This window comes from Astatotilapia calliptera, chromosome 12 (assembly GCF_900246225.1).
Source record: "Astatotilapia calliptera chromosome 12, fAstCal1.2, whole genome shotgun sequence".
Taxonomy (NCBI): Eukaryota; Metazoa; Chordata; class Actinopteri; order Cichliformes; family Cichlidae; genus Astatotilapia; species Astatotilapia calliptera.
In genome coordinates this window covers 11,455,387-11,472,123 of record NC_039313.1, presented here as the reverse complement: position 1 = coordinate 11,472,123, position 16,737 = coordinate 11,455,387, and the positions used below count along the sequence as shown (strand labels likewise).

General features: G+C 40.2%; 1 protein-coding gene across 1 annotated transcript; it reads left to right on the top strand.

Moving 5' to 3' along the window:
• The first annotated feature begins 3,848 nt into the window (after positions 1-3,848).
• On the top strand, positions 3,849-16,217 carry LOC113034246 (LHFPL tetraspan subfamily member 2a protein-like). The gene is made up of 3 exons (XM_026188651.1): positions 3,849-3,942; positions 11,723-12,422; positions 14,369-16,217. Exons 2-3 carry the CDS (start codon positions 12,020-12,022, stop codon positions 14,623-14,625), a joined length of 660 nt encoding a protein of 219 aa, XP_026044436.1. The 5' UTR covers positions 3,849-3,942; positions 11,723-12,019; the 3' UTR covers positions 14,626-16,217.
• Positions 16,218-16,737: the final 520 nt, after the last annotated feature.

Here is a 16,737-nt window from a genome sequence, read left to right as displayed (position 1 = left end):
TTGTTTGTTAGTATCTTCTGTTTATCTTCTGTTTGTTTCGTGTCTTTAAGATTCTTGGTCTTCATTTTTTGTTACGCTGTATTCTGTTTGGTGTTTTCACTTGTGATTTATCTTGGATTCCTTTCTCCTCCTCCTTTACTTAAGTCTAGCATCCCTCATATTCCCTAATATTGTGTTGTAAGAGTCTTTGTCTCTGTTGTTGTGAGTTGAGGTGTTCCTCTGTAATGTTGCTTTCTGTTTTGATTTGATAGGCATTTGTCTCTTGTTTTAACTTTCCCAGGTCTGTGTGTAGTTTCCCGGATGTCTCCACTTTGCCCCAATTACCCTTTGTCTTTTGTCAGATTTGAGCCAGTTTACCCTTGCGTTGTGTGTTTTGCTGTTGGCCCCGTGCCATTTTGGACCGTCCTGAATTCAACCTCAGTAAAAGTTGATTTTTTTTTGTTACCTCCGTCTGTTTCCAGCAATTGGGTCCAGCTTCCTGCTACACATCATGGCAGCAACATGAACAAAACCTGTATCCACATAAAGTCAGCTTCTTATAAGAAACTTAAAAACCACCAGTTATGTCTAGATTTTTCAGATTCTAGCAAGATTTACGCATTGATAGTTTTAGAAAGTGTGCAGCTATATATTAAAAGCCCTACTGCAATTAACACAAATATACCAGGCAGCCGTGATTTTCACACACACCCACATACAAATCTGTAAACACATGCACCAGGAATGGCATCATCATAACTTCCTCCCCACAGTCACTAACCATCAAACCCACTCATCTTTCCCAGTGTCTCCCAAGTCCTGTCTGCATTTCCCATGGAGTTACCCAGCAGCTAAGAACGTCTTCCTATGTCATGACCACACGTCTCTATTTACAGACTTATCTGCCTCCCACAGTGTTCTCACCAAGATGAGACACACAAACAGCACTGGTGTGGAAAGAGGAAGTTCTGAAGGCAGGGCAACCCAAATGATACAGTGGCTCGGCTGCAGCACAGAACTGTGGCACTGTGTGAGTGAGGAGACAAACTGTAAAGTGTGAGTCTGTGAAGAGTGCCACGAGGGCGGCAGCTCTTAAAAAAAAAAAAGAAAAAGCTCCCACTGCATCACTCCAGAGACTAAATGAAAGCTGGAGTTAGCAGGCCTGGAAGAGGAGTTTCTTGGCTTTATTTTTTTATTAGGTTTTGTGTGTGGCTTGTTCAAAATGTATGCAACAGGAATGCAGCGGAAAACAGTGTGGTCGTCACAAACACCCAAAATATAGAAAGAAAACCCAAACAGTATATATCATAGTGACACATGTAATACTAGAACATACAAACTGGACTGTGTCAAGACTGTATGTCGTCTTTTCTTACTAAAATGAGAAGCTTTAGAGCTTTTGTCTTATACTGAATAAGAAGGGTGTATGACAAATAAGACAAAAAACGCAATCCCGTGAAATTAAAAAAGATTTAAGTTGAAGTCAGTGTTATCAAACAGTGTAAAGTGGCTTGAAGCTTGAGACTACAGCAGTCACCTTAAGGCGCTTCCTATCATAAGTTGAACTTAACAACACTGGGGAGGAATAGCTCCTCTGTAACAGACAGCAAATTCAAGCAAAACTACTCTGAAGGAGAGGCAGCAATCTGCTGTAACCAGCTTGCAGCTGGGGGGAAAGAAAAGGCAGAAAAGAGGAGAACAACGAGCCCGCTGAATGCATAAACTACAGGAGAGAGCAGGCAAAACTTAATAAAGATCAGTGATGGTATTTAAACTACATGTGCAGTGCACTGTGGGAGGTCGCACGCTGTAAAAAAACCCTAACAACAACCCAACAAACAAACCAAAAAAATCCAACAGGAACAAAAGAAAAGAAAATGTTCTGGTAATTTTCTGTTACTATGTGCAACTTTCCTTAAATGTTTCCTTAAATGGTAAATGATAACATTCATTGTATAAAACATACAGAGAAATTAAAACTGAAACTACATTTTCTTTCTCTTTTCTCTTTCGTTTATTTATTTTTATTTTAATTGTGCCTGTTGCAGCAGTGGTTCAGTGTTCACAGCTATACAGTATGTAGGCCATAATAATGATGATGATGATGATGCGCCTTTCTGATGAGCAACAGACTTACAGTCAAACATGCATATGTATTTTAAACATCATTAGACACACCAGAAATCAGTACAGGGATCTGAGAAAAATTGGCTATGACAGCATGAGGCTGTTTTTACAAACACACTTATAAAGGAATTTAACTTTCAGTACACAACACTATCGGTGCACAACACACAGTCCTTTAAAAACACCCTGCAGTGCATTTGTTCCTTTTATAATTTTCACAGAGTGAAGGTCTTCCTCAAGTTTTAGCAGTTTGATTATACCTCACTGTCATAACATGTTTAAGAGTGGCTCGTGGCTCTAGGTCAAACTACTCTCAACATGCAGAGGGAAGCTTTTAAGGCTGTTCTGGTGCCTTAAATGTCTGGTAGTCAAGGCTATCTTAAGTTATACGTTGATGCCAACCTGATCCAATCAATGCAAAACCATTCACAAGCATCATCTGTTGAAGTTCTCAGTCTTCCAGTTCAGTCATGTTAAGTCTAAAGTACTCAAATCAAAGGCAACTAAACTTCTTTCAGGTTGTTGAAGATGTTTAGTCTCTTATCTGAACGGCATCTTCAACTCAGAAAAAGCTTGAAGAAAACATATACAAGAACCTAAAAGGAGTCCAGCTGCCATCAGCTCAAGCGCTTTAAACCATTTATAAACATTCAAATCACAAACCCTTACTCCTTAAAGATTTTGGTAACAATGTTATGCATTTAAAGAAATATTTGATAAAATGATTAAAACAGTTATCGTGGTCTCATAAAAGCCAGTTTAAAACCTTTTGTTTTTCTGTTTTTTTGTTTACACAGTGTTTTATTAAACTAAACCAACAGCTCCTGGTTTTAGCTCCATATTTGGCAAACTGGTTTCAGGATGATATCTTGTTGCTGAACTGTTGCGTTAAAGTCAAAATCCAAATCACAAGTCATCACAAGCAAAATGTTTATCTGTTGTCAGCTTTTTAAGGAGAACTTCTTATTCTCATGTACAGCTCCATATAATTTCCCTTTTTAATAATTCCTTATTTTTTTTCACACTCAGCCTCAGTGCTGCCACCCAGCTTATCCTCTCATCATGTCTTAAACCACTTTAGCAGCTCTCTTTCTTTCTTTCTTCTTATTGGCCCCTCCTCATAAACAAAAGCTTTGAACAGCTGCTGCTGTAATCACAGCCAGAGCTGTGTGTCTGCGAGGCCAATATTAGGTATATCGCTCTGTTTTTGTAACATCATACAGAGGCAACACCAAAAAAAGGCGTTTGGCTCACATGGATAACTCAAACGTATGTTGACCTCAACATAAAAAGCATGAAAGGCGCACTTTTTCATAATGATAATATTTATCCAGGACTATTTCATTGGTCAGACTGAACATAAATAATCAAATATCCCAGTAAAATAACATTATGTAAAATGATATCTCACCTAAATATACGCAATATATGATATGTCTACACTTATGTGTTTTTAGCAGTACCCATTAAGATTTAAAAAACTGAATTTCATTGCACAGACAAAAAAGGAGTTCGTAGATCGTTCTCGACGCGTTTAATTGAAGAGCTGAGAATAAGAACATCCAGGAAATAGTAATTTTTTTTCTAATCATCGCTACAACTTTTCGTCTACTTTCTCTGTGGCACACGGCGGGGATGGGGGATGGGAGCGAGAGGGGGAGGCGAGAGATGGGCGTAAACTGGGGGGGAGAAAGGATGGCGTCAGATGGTAGCGGGGCGGGTTTGTGGGAGGGAGAAGGAGAGAGTCCCGAAGAAAGGAGTGAATGAGTGCTTGGAAAGCTGGGCTGCCCCGGGAAACGAAGCAGTGTTTCAAAACTTCTCCGCTTTTCGACTTCGGTAAGTAGAAGAGTTTGTAGCAATGACACAGCTTTTGGCCGGCAGATGTGAATCTCACTGCTGAAAATACCATTAAAGCACAGCTGTAAATCAATCGCTGCTCAGCCTAACGTTCATGTGTCAGCTGATTTCTTTCGTCGGAAAGCTTTTCATTGATTATTCGCAGCTGTACGTTTTTGGAGTTCGCATGCTTCGCTGAGTTGTAATACACAGGCATGTTGCTACTTTAAGACTTCTTGGAGGATTGTGCGTTAAGACCGCATTTATTCACAGAGTGAGCTATCTGCACTTGCAGCTGGCTCCGTGTTCTGATGCAGCATGTGGCAGCGGTTGAAAACGTCAATATTTTAATGGTTTTCACCTCTTTATCTGTATTTCGCACATGTCCGCACAGCAGCCCTTTGTCCCCTTCCCTTTCCACCACAACCCCGTGTCCTTGAAGTGCGGTGCAGGGTGGAGGTCCATCTTTGGAAAGCCACCCAGGGAGTAATATTCTCTCTGCCTGACACACTGTTGCACTGTGAGGGGAAGTGGTGCTACATCATAAACCAAACAAATCAAGAAACATCTGCAGTGTTTACTCAAGCTGACATCAAGAACAAACTTTAGCAATAATAATGACAAAAGTGAGTTATGACTAACTTTCAGTGAGGACTTCTCATTGTGACTCATCCAATGATCAGTACTGCATTTTTTGCACTTACACGTGCAATGTTCAACAAATTCCAGTGACCTTTTAAAAGATTATGTAGTTCTGCCGTAATTTCCTTCAGTGTGATTGCTCTAGCCTGCCCTCTTTTCCTATGAGTGAGTTTTGACAAGCGCAAACTTGTTAGGTGTCATTGAATGGAGCAATGTGCTGATGATAGCCAAGGGAGATGTCTTTTTCTTTGCTTTTTTTTCCCCGGTGAAAATACAAGCTGTGCTTCTAGTGAATGCAGGAAATATCGTAAGTCATATTTATTTATTGAGGTTTTTATCAGGCTGTGATAAAACTAGTTTTTAACATAAGCATACGTGTTGAGTCAGGGTCACGATTGACAGACTTCTAATTATTGTAGATAAAACCATTATTATATCCAGTTACGCCACACAGTTCTTCACATTGTTGCTGTCCTTTAGATTTTGCTTCCTTCTTGGAGACTCCTGTTCTCTACTGAGTGTGATTGTAAACTGTCCTTCATGCATTCTTTGATATGTAAACCTTTAGAGGCAGCCACAGCTGGATACTCAAGTTATTTATGGAACTCTTTTCATAGACTAACATAGTTGTGTTGTGTGGCCTTTTTTGTTTTTACCTCCTTGTAATTATTGTTTTCGTCCGTGTGTTTTGATACATTTCTCATTGCTAACTGAATGTAAATCTCAGAGTGTGAATGCAGTGAGAGGAAATGTCACATACATATACAAACAAGGATTTGAAGGGATTTTAGTATTTAAATCCTTTCCAAATGGATATATTAGTGTTTATAGTAGTTTTATAGAATACAAATCTAATTAACATGCCAAAGCTCTTATGATCTTTTAAGGAAAGGAAAAAATAGAAAAGAAAGGAATAGATTGTGTGTACGTCAATCATCCTTTCAGAAACAAACTGGAGAGCGGGACGGCTGAAGGGGTAGAGCTAGCCCGCGTCATGCATGTCTTTGTGTAAGTGAAATGTGAGGGTCACTTACTGACTTTGTGCATCACAAACTGTGAGGCTACAACAGAGTTTGCATGGGGAGTGAGAGGCTGGGGTGTTGCACAGATTGAATAGGTTAGGGGCCATGGCGACCTGTTTTTGAGAGTGAAGAAGTGCATTCTGGGCCAACGGTGGCATGTCTTGGAGAGGTAGAGTGAGTAAGGGGGGGGGGGAATGGTGTCGGCATGGCTTTGTGTTGCCTTTGTTGAGTTGAAGTCTACCAGATGAAGACTGCTGATTTTTCTTCTGTTTTTTTGGCACATCCACACACACACATGCGCACAAATGAGCCTGGCTGATACTTTTCTGTGGGGAAGTCATGTGTTTTTTTTTTTTGATGCGATTATAGCCAGGTTGAGTGAGCACAGGCTGGGACCGTTTATGATTGTGTATTTGTGTTTGTTTGTCATTGAAGTGGGATCTATTGTTATGGCATGATGTTGGAGGGCTTCTCGCTGTTGACTTATTGTTTACATTTTTGGGCCCCTCTATTGTCATCGAAACCTTAGGTCCAGTGGTTGTATATGAAAGTTAGAACTGCTGGCGTTTGTTCATCAGCAGTAATAGTCTTCTGCAGCTTGAAATGTTTTATTGTGTTTAATCTGGGCCTGCAAAATAAATCTAACTCACTCTGGAGCGCTAAACATGCATTTGATGGTGGCCATCACTCAGTGGCAGACGTTATGAGACACAAATTGTGGTAAATGCCTATCCATGGGAAACATTTTCTCCTCCTGCAGCTCTTTCATTCCGCTCTTTATGGAGGGCAGCAAAAGCAGCAGCTCACATGGTTATGGTTAGCAAGAGAGAATTCTTGATGAGAACAGCTCTTGTTTCATAATATCTGGGACAATTGAGCAAGTAAACCAAAGAAATCAAACTTATCTTGCACTTATTGTCTTTTATGCTTGGTATGCCTTGTGTGACTCACTCTTGGGTGCTCTCAGCTCTCTTGTTGAAGCACTCACTGCAGTAAGGTGGATGGTTAATCCCCTGAGGCTATAAGTTTAGGTGTGGCAATCAAAGGACTAGGTAAAACGTATTAATTCTGTTTGCAACATCTCCTCTTATTTTTCATTCTTAATTTTTTGTTTAAACAGCTGACATTTGCGATGGTAAACATGGTCTTGGTTTCACAAGTTTGTTGGAGGTGAAGAGAGCGTGGCGTTGATGTGTTTTTGTTCAGCAGATAAAAATGAGCACTGATAAAAGTTTACAAGTCTACACTGAAGGCCACAAGTGATGATGAGTCTTGATGAAGCACCAAGAAGCTTTTATTAATAATGTACTGGAATTAATTGGAAAATAAAGACATGCGGTTAATATATTTTTTCCGGCGTGGGTGGTGGATGCGTTGCTCCATTCTCACTTGCGTCATATGGAGCTCAGCTGCTTGCATTCTTTTATGGTAGAAAGACACGTTTGATCCCGCCCAACTCTGACTGGCATCAAACTGCTTTAGTATCATATTTATTTTTCATTTTCCTAATTTGTGATGATGCAGACAGAAAGTTTTATCATTTGAGTGTGCTTGCTGTTCACATATTGTATGAGCCCTTGTGTTGCCCTAAAGATAGTGAGTCAGCCTTTTATGAGGCCCTTACTTCCAGAGGAGCAGAGCAGAGCTCGACTTAGGGCTTATGGTTTAGGTTATGAAAAATTTGCTACTGGGGGATCTCTATCCAAATTAACGGGGGGGTCATCTGCTATGGGCGGCTGATCTACCAGCTCAAACATGCTTTTCTAAACAGGCTCATCACAGAAAAACAATAGCATTTTCATTGTCTCTCACATCTTCAATGAATGGACTTTGTTTCCCATTTTAATGGCTGTGTCTATCCTCCCTTTACCAAATAATCTGGGTCAGCATGCTTTAGATCTCTTAACCACCCACCTTCAGTCCTCATTCACTTTTCACCCTTCAGAACAGACTACAGTGGCCTGCACTCATTACCTCAGCACCTTGGCATGATACCAGCACTGTTGCTGATATCTCAGAGCAATTAACTCCTCAGCGGCTTCCTCTAACGGCTAGCTGACTGACCCACATATGTATCTGCTGCTTTATCTGGGGCTTGGAGTCAAACGGACATTTCGTTTCATTAGTAGAAACTTTACTGGGCATACAAACTGCTTGAACAACAGGTTTCATGTCTAACCTGTGGTCCACATGGCTGGCTGTTGGCCCACAGACTGCATTTTTTGTAAATTCCATGAGAGAAAGTTTGTCTCGTAGCAGCAAGGAGACTGTTCATGTTGGCTTGTTGAATGAAGTATTAGAAGGCTGTGTGTAAGTTGGCTCGGGGCCCTCTCTACATGCTTGTAATGCTGTGCAGCAGGCTTGGTTTGTGTCAGGACAGGAGAGCAGCGTGGGATAAAGCAGGTCGAGATCAGATCCAGAACCACATTACCGCTGAACATCTTTCATCCTGTTGCATATCTACCGTAACATCAAACTCTGCATCAGGGAGGATTCATGAAAGAGTCTCCACGGTCTGTCGGTGTTGGGGATGATGCATATGAGAGCGACTCCACAAGCACAGAGAGAACTGCAGTAACAAAGATCTGCCTGTTTCAAGATATGTATCTATCAAAAGCAACAGGGAAGCAAAGGCCTCTCACCCACAGCGCCTTGATCACCGGGTTATGAATAAGTCATATTTCTGAGTGTCTGATGTGCCGTTAAGTGTAAAATACTCCTCCCCAGTGCTCATATAAACACACAGAAAATCTTGACCTTGCTGAGGAAGTGCTGTTCAAGCGCTTTCCCAGAACAACCACCAAACAAGCGGAAAGTATTCATCAATTTCAGGATGTAGTGACCTTTATGCTCTCTCAACAATACTGCAGTAAGCACTCTTATGCACAGAATGTGCATATATATACATGCATACATCCACAGACTCAGGCAAATGCCTATCAACAAGTTGGTACTAATAATAATAATAATAATAATAATAATAGTGGATTGCATTTATATAGCGGTTGTATTAGTATTGATCAGCCAAGCTTGGTAACCCCGGAAAGAAATGGGCTTTTTGTAGATGTTTTTTGTTTTTCTTTGACTTTGTCAGACAAATTAATCTGCAAGTAATGAGTTACTTGCAGATTAATTTGTATGCTCTCTACAATTTTGAGTTAAATACAAGCATAGATAATACTTCAAAATACTTGGGCCTAATAAAAGTGTAACATTAACTTTTTAAGGCTTAATTCTGACAGCGCTCTTTGAGACTAGAGAGCGGAAGACGAGCTGTGAGTGAAGAGGTTTCCTGTAGTAGCTGAGAGAGATCACACGGTGCCTGCTGACTGCCTCGACGAGGTATGTTTTGTAGGCTCCATCTCTGTACAGAGCTGCTAATTTGTGGGCATTGTAGTCTTAACAGAGAGCACCATGCTCAGGCTGGATGGGTTATAATCAGCTGCAAACAGACGGCTCAAACTCCAGAGGAACTAAAAGTGTAGACTGTGTAGCCAAAAACAAAAGCTCATGCAAACAAATGTACGCACATGATTATGTGCGCTTGAAAGAGCCACATTAACACGCATTGATTTTCTCACAATGCACACGCACTTAAAAACACCATTTCTGTATTGTAATGATTTCTATAAATAGAGCTAAAAAGTTGCCTGTGCGGTGAGTGCTGTTGTGTGATATGACTGCCAAATGGTAACGGTGATAACAATAAGGAGCCATTGTGTGTGTGAAGAGGCCTGGAACAATCTCAAGGACTGTAATAGAATAGGGCACTCCCTAAACCATCCTCAAACACATAAACACACTTCAAATACCTGCTTATATTGTTCTCGGTCTTTTCTTTACAGCTACAATTCCCTGAAATTCGGATTCACAGCTCATTCAGACACACTGTGTTTAGATGGGTAGTTTGACAGGTCATCCTCACAATGCATGAGTGAATCTCTAAAACGTTTGCACAGACACTGATGCTTCCTGTTTGCTTCCTGTTTATTTCTGCCATTTCCTTATGGGGCTGAAAACGACCAGTGATGTTGGCGGATCTTCTTCATCTCTACTCAGCCCAGTTGTAATTGAAATGCACTCCCTCTGTTTAACCTCCCTCTGGGTAATTATTTGTAGACAGTGTACTTTAGCTGGAATTTTGTGTGATCTCTAATTAGTGTGTGAGATAGTAGTAAGAGAATAAAGTTCAAGTGTCCTGAAGCACTAAAATTCTGCTCAAGCGCAAGCAGACGAGATGAGATTTAACTAGGAATCTTTAAGACGGCTTCACCGTCCAAGTAAAATCAAAGCAGACTTGTGCACAAACTACAAACACATCCTGCCATGACTTTCAAACACAACAGGGGACTGCAGACATGACTGAATCCCCCTGAACTGAATCACGGCTTAACCGTTCCAAATCTCATACCTGCTACTCAAATGTCGTCATGCTTCGACTTTGTTGTTATGATCTGGTTAATCCTGACTTCACGTGATTCGGTGTAGGGGTAACAGATAATACTTGGTCTGGAAATTCCTGAAGTGTTTTGCCTTGAAATGACTTGGATCGTGACAGATGTGGTGTAATGATTTATCGCCTTTAATTGAGGCTGGAGGGTTGATTATGTGATTCCTGGTGCTGTACTTGGAGTATTCCTGGCAGGTCACCAGAGTGACTTATAGCTCTTAATTAATTTTTTTTGTGCTGAACTTTTCATCACTGGCAAAATGACACATTCAGCAAGAATTAGAGCAATAACATTGACTCTTATTAGTTAAACAAGCCTCTCCTCCCTTCTATGTGAAAGTTATGGCTCTATAAAGTGCTTGACTAATGGTTTCTCATAACTGATACAGATGGGAGAACCCCTTCTGTCTTAACTCCAGTGGTGCCAAGCTGTGCCAAAAATATTCGTTTGGTTTTATGGTTCCAGATTTTGAGATCTCTGAAATATCTCCCACTCCCTTTGTACAAAAGACATGAATTTTTTTTTAGTTCTTTGCTTTTGCAGAACTAGAAAATGAATGAAGGTTTAGTTAGTTTAGTTTATTTTTTACAAAATCTTTAAATATTGTCTGGGGGAATGCACAGACACAGGTTTCCCTTGGATCTACCAGTGAGATCTGCCAAGATAGTGAAGATAACACATCCTGCATATTTTTCTGTATGTATCATGCAGCTGGTTCATGACATCAGAGGGTTTCCAAGAAACTTCATTGCTCCCCTAAGACCAAGGATGCGTCGAGGCCAATCTGGTCACAGCAAGTAAATCATAATGCAGCAACAGTGCCATTGATTGTTGGGACTTCTGGCCATTGCACTAATACAGATTTTATTTCTGTTGAATAAAGAACAAAGAAATGCATTTTGCTTTGCTAAGCTTAATGAAAGCCAGTAACTAATGCTGATGTACATTCATTTATTCAGGCTGTAATTTAAGCAGTGAACTGAAGGATCCCATTGATGTTGTGTCTGCCTGTGACAGCGGCGAGGATATGGCACATTATATTGTGTGATTCTATCAGTGGTTCCATAGTGTAGTGGTTTACACATTTCCCAAGTGAAAGATTAATGGTTTGATTCCAGGAGGAGACACAAATTCCTTGGGGGTTGCATCAGGAAAGGCATCCGGCCAAAAATAAAATCTACCAAATCAAAAATGTGGAGCCACCCACTTTAGTGAATACTGAAAGTGGCTTTTGTTTGATTCTGTCAAATGTGGCATGCTGTAACAGAGTTTTGTACTGCTCTGCGCTAACACCTGCTTAGTGGCAAAACACACAGTTTCTATCCCATTGCAGATAAAATCAACCAGCCAGATGTCTACCATGAGTAAAACGAGGACAGAATAAACTCTGCATTGTGATTCATCATGACTGTTCTAGCACACACTGGGAAGTTTGCCTTATTACACACTCATAACAAGCTGTTTTTGACTTTAAAGTAGCGCTTTGGGAGTAGGTTTTTGGTAAGGATGAATGTTTGATGACAGAGGGTACAAATTGGACACTGTTTGTCATCTGGAAAGCCTAAGGAGGAGCGTGATGATTCATAGTTGCTGGAGAATCATTTGTAGATGTTTCTTACACCCTGTCCTTGTGTTGCTGACTTCAGTGTGTCTCTGTTCATTTAGGCTTGCTGTTCAGGCGGTATCATGACTAAAGGAAGCTGATTTGGTGCGTTGTTGCCATTTGGGATGTCTGAAGCCAAACATTACCTCAAAGAGGAAGAAGGCAAAGAAGAGGTGAGAGAAGGGACAACATCTGCTCTGAGAGGATAAGATCAGCAGCCCATCTGGATCTGCGCAGGGAACCTAACAGACCTTTCTCTTTCTAAGGAAGGGAACTGAAACTCTCCAATAGCTTAAAGGGCTTCAAGAATTTTTATTAAGTTTTTCATCATTGTTTTTTACCTTCTCTGAGCTAAAGCCATGTGCCATGTTATTGTAACATGCCGTTCCATGCTGTGGACCCTACTCAGCATTGTAGTGGCCTTTGCTGAGCTCATTGCATTCATGAGCCCGGATTGGTTGCTGGGATCGCCTCGGAATGACACCAGCGGGACCAGGGCAGGAGTGGACTCAGAGTACCGGCCATCTCTCGGCCTTTACAACCGCTGCCTTCGTATTGGGACCTCGCAGGTGAACTGTGGGCCCTATGCCACGACATTTGGAGAAGTGGCCAGCGGCTTCTGGCAGGCTGCCATGTTGTTTCTGGCAGCGGGGACATTAGTGCTTGGGTGTGTGGCCTTTATCTCCATCTTCAGCCTGTGTTTTCAGAGCATCCTGAAGAAGAGCATATTCAACATCTGTGGACTGCTTCAGGCTGTTGCAGGTAAATTGTTAATCTGTATGTATGTGTTAAGTATCTTTGTTACAGAAAGTAATCATGTGCCCCCTCCCACCTTCATATATATGTAAACTATGCTCTGAGGACAGCTTCCACTAAATTGAAATGTTTTTTATTTTATGACATAAATAAATTATAGTATGAAAGGGCATATATAATAAAGTTGCTGGAGTAAAACCAGTTACCAGTCAGATTAAGGGGTCACCCCAGAGTATACTAGTATGTAGTCTACTGTTTACAAAATATCAATGAAAACTGATTTCAGAAATTACATATCTAAGTTTTTTTTAGGTTTTTATCTCATAGTATACAAAATGAAAAAAAAAAAAAAAAAAAGAAAAAAAAAAGAAAAAAAAAAAAATATATATATATTTTTTTCTTTTTTTTAAAAAGACACAAACTGAAATCATGTTCTATTAAATAATAATAATAATAAAAAACTGAAACTAAGAATTGGGACCATAAACTCACCATAAAAGGGGTTTCGTGAGATCAGGACATCTTTTTGTAACCATGTAAGTCGCCCTCTGCTGGCCATTTCTAGCCTTCTTTTTTTAAAAAGAAACTTAAATGCGGGGGCGGGGGGGGGGGGGGGGGGGAGGGGAGATTACAATTCCCTATGTTTTCTCAGTGAAAAACATTTTTTTTAAGTGTTCATATTTATTGGTCGTTATGATTTATACAAATATGACACAAATAGATGGTAAATGGTCTGTGTTTGTATAGCGCTTTACTCAGTCCCTATGGATCCCAAAGCACTTTACACAGTCAGTCATCCACACATTCACACACTGGTGATGACAAGCTACATTATAGCCACAGCTGCCCTGGGGGGCCCCAGAGGCGAGGCTGCTGGACACTGGCACCACCAGGCCCTCTGACCACTGGAGCTGGGGCTCGAACCGGCAACCTTCCGATTACAAGGCAAACTGCCAACTCTTGAGCAACGACCGCCCGTGAAAGATGAAGATGAAGAATAGTTGTTGGATAGGTGGCAGAAATCATACCTCAATCCAGCAAATGGCAATAAAAATAAACAATTAATATACTATAACACAGTCAGGTGTCAAATAAAGTAGTAAAATAGAAACATTATAAACAGAAGGATTTATTAAAAAGACCAGTCTCAATCAAGACAGATTCATTTTTGAGTCCAGACACAAAGTTTCTGAGTTTCCATATATTTACTCTTAGAAAAATAACAAGCCTGCAAACCAACCCTCCATAATTGTTTATTGAATTTAGGGTTGCAGTGGGCTTGAACTTATTATAGCTGACTTGCCATGAGGCTACAAACATACAACAAATACATGAATATAAGTTTTTTTTTTCTTCTTTTTTCATTGCCATGAATCTACTGGGTTCATTCACCATTAATACTAGATGTTGTATGTTACAGGAACTGATTTCAAGAATAGCAGTGCTGAATCATGGTCAAATTCAAGAAACTGAGGAGCTGCATATCACTTGCTCCAGAGCTATTGCTAATATGCCAGTATAGCGTCTATCACATCAAGTCTGTGCAAGCAAGGCTGTTCGAGCTCAGTTTTGAAATCATGCCATAGTCTGTAAGGAATGTCAGTACTGCTTTTGTGTTGGCAAGTTACAACATCTGACTTTACAACATCTGATGTTCATCATACTTTCCCAAGTTTATTAATCTTACCACTGTATATTTTGCAATGAATCACACAGGCGGGTTTGACTGCCCAGCTTTATTGAGTAGGTAGTCTGTAATTACGTGATATCACCACTGAGGATGAGGGTCAAAGGAGTTCTCTCCACCCATTACAAATCAGCTCGTCAGCTGAAAAATTGGTGTTGTCTTTAGCAAAGTTGACTCACTATTCTCCCACCTGCACTGCGATTTGTTCAAACCTTCAGCTCTGACATGACTAAACCCCTCATATCATCACCTGCTCTTCCTCCAGGCCTGTTACTGATGGTCGGCCTCATGCTGTACCCTGCTGGTTGGGGTTCAGAGAAGGTGAAGTTCTACTGTGGCTCCGATGCGTTGCCGTTTCGACCATTTAATTGTTCACTTGGCTGGGCGTTCTACACAGCGATAGGAGGAACGCTAGCAACCTTCCTGTGTGCCGTTCTGTCTGCACAGGCCGAGATCGCTACTTCCAGCGATAAAGTTCAGGAGGAGATTGAGGATGGGAAAAGTCTGATCTGCCTGCTCTGAGCCTTTAGAAAACCCGGGAAGCTGCAGAAGATCACCCACGGTGTAATTTCTCTGATGTGGACTACAACTTCGTGGAGGGAGGACAGTTGTTTCTCAGTGGGGATTTTCTTCCCCCCTCGTGATAGTCTGGATAAAATCAGCTGATTGTTGTAAACGGCCTTAATAACACCCCCCCCCCCCCCCCCCCGACTTTAAAAAAAAAACAATTACTCTCTTGTGATGGAGACTACCTGATGAGCAGTTGAAAAGGGAATAAAATGCTTCCCCCCTTTTAGAACTTCAGTTTAAAAATCTCTGGTAAAGCTGGAGAAGGAGGAAAACTTATATACTTATACTTATACTTTTTTTTTTTTTGCTGGAATAGCAGGAGGTTAGTGAAATAAATTGGATTGGCAGTGGATAGGTTTTTAGATTTAACATGTTAAACACGGCCAGAAAGGCAGTTTATTTGTTTTAACCATCATTATGTTCATTCATAGGGTTCGATCACTAACCACTACCAGATTCAACAACTCAAACACCCAGCAACATTCTTGTACAAATATTTTATTAATAATAATGCTTGAGTAAAGAAAATCTGTACTTTTGCCACTTCTGGTGATAGACATTAACTTGAGGTTTCTTAAATGCCTATGTGCTCTGATTCTGTGGTAGCAGGACATTGAGACTCTTTTTAAACGCTTTAAGTTGAAAATCACCACAGAAGGGATTTTTAGTTTCAAAGGGAGCTCCTCCTGTTTAACTGATTGTGTAGCTTAATAACAGTTTGTGTGTGCGTATGCAGAAACAAACAAAAGAAAACAGAGCTCTGCCAGATGTTTCATTGTGTGTGGCTTCGTGATGGGCTAAAGCAGCAAGATGAAGCAGGTGGTTTATCATGAAATACCGTATGACATGCAGAAAGCCATAAACACAAGTCTGGCTTTGTGAAGGTGCCCAAAAGGAAAAGATAAGGATTGAAAAAACCTCCCACTGGGTCATTACACTTCATACCCACTCGTGAGTGATTTGGACACTTTTGCAAAGCTGATTAAAGTGAACCTCCATTGCAGTTTGATGGTTTTCCAATTGGAGCTTATTTTATTTTGCACTCTGCCTTTAAATCATTTCACATTGCTGCATATTGTATTAATTTCTAATTCATCCATTTAAATGTTTCTGTATATGTTAGGATTCATGTGATGCAGTGCTTTTATTCATTGTAGATGTGCAATAATTCCATTAGTGTTGTTTTCTGAGAGCAAGTAGGCAGAATGAAAGTGAACTTGTGATATGGATTTACATCCAAACACATAGTATGACTGTGATTAAATATATACTGTCTGCTATTTTTGTTACATTAACAAAAGAGTATAAGTGGAACACTGTATGAGGCTTCGTGTATGAGAGGGTGATATATCTGAGGACAGAGAACCCGTGCTTAAATAAAGCAGGACTTCTTTACTCTGTGTTAGAAATGTGTAAACTCTGTTTCTACTGTGCCAAGACTTCCTGATGAAACACTGACCCCTGGAGACGGACGGTGGACATTAGCTCATAACAGTGTTAAAAGAGGCTTGTGAGGTAAATCTGAAGTGATATGAGATGATTAACAAGTTTTTTTTTTTTTTTTTTTTTTTTTTTTTTTTTTTTTTTTACTGGCAATTTAAATTTTATATTAAATCCATTTGTTTAACTTTTGAAAATCTCGTGAATCTTTTCATCTCTAAGCATGTATGTATGATACCCTGCAAACTGTGTCACGGGCTTCGGAGTCTAAGTGGTTCTTAAACTTTTTGTTTAGTATGCCACCAAAAAATAGTAATTTGTATTCAAACATGACCAGTAAAATAAATAAATGAATGGATGTATGAATAAAAAAAAAAAAATTGTCATGAGAATGAGCCTACCATCTTGCAAATGGTAGAGCAAGTTTTAGTTAGCTGAGTGACATCTGTAGCACATCTGCTTCAAGGTTTAATTGTATGCTCAGAGATTATCTTCTGCATACTTTGGTTCATTATAACAAGCAGTTACAACCAAGATGTGAGAGTTACTGTTGCCTTTGGTCACACTGCTTCAAGCTGAATAATTCTCCACTGACCTCTGCATGCATCAGCACAATCTTTGCCT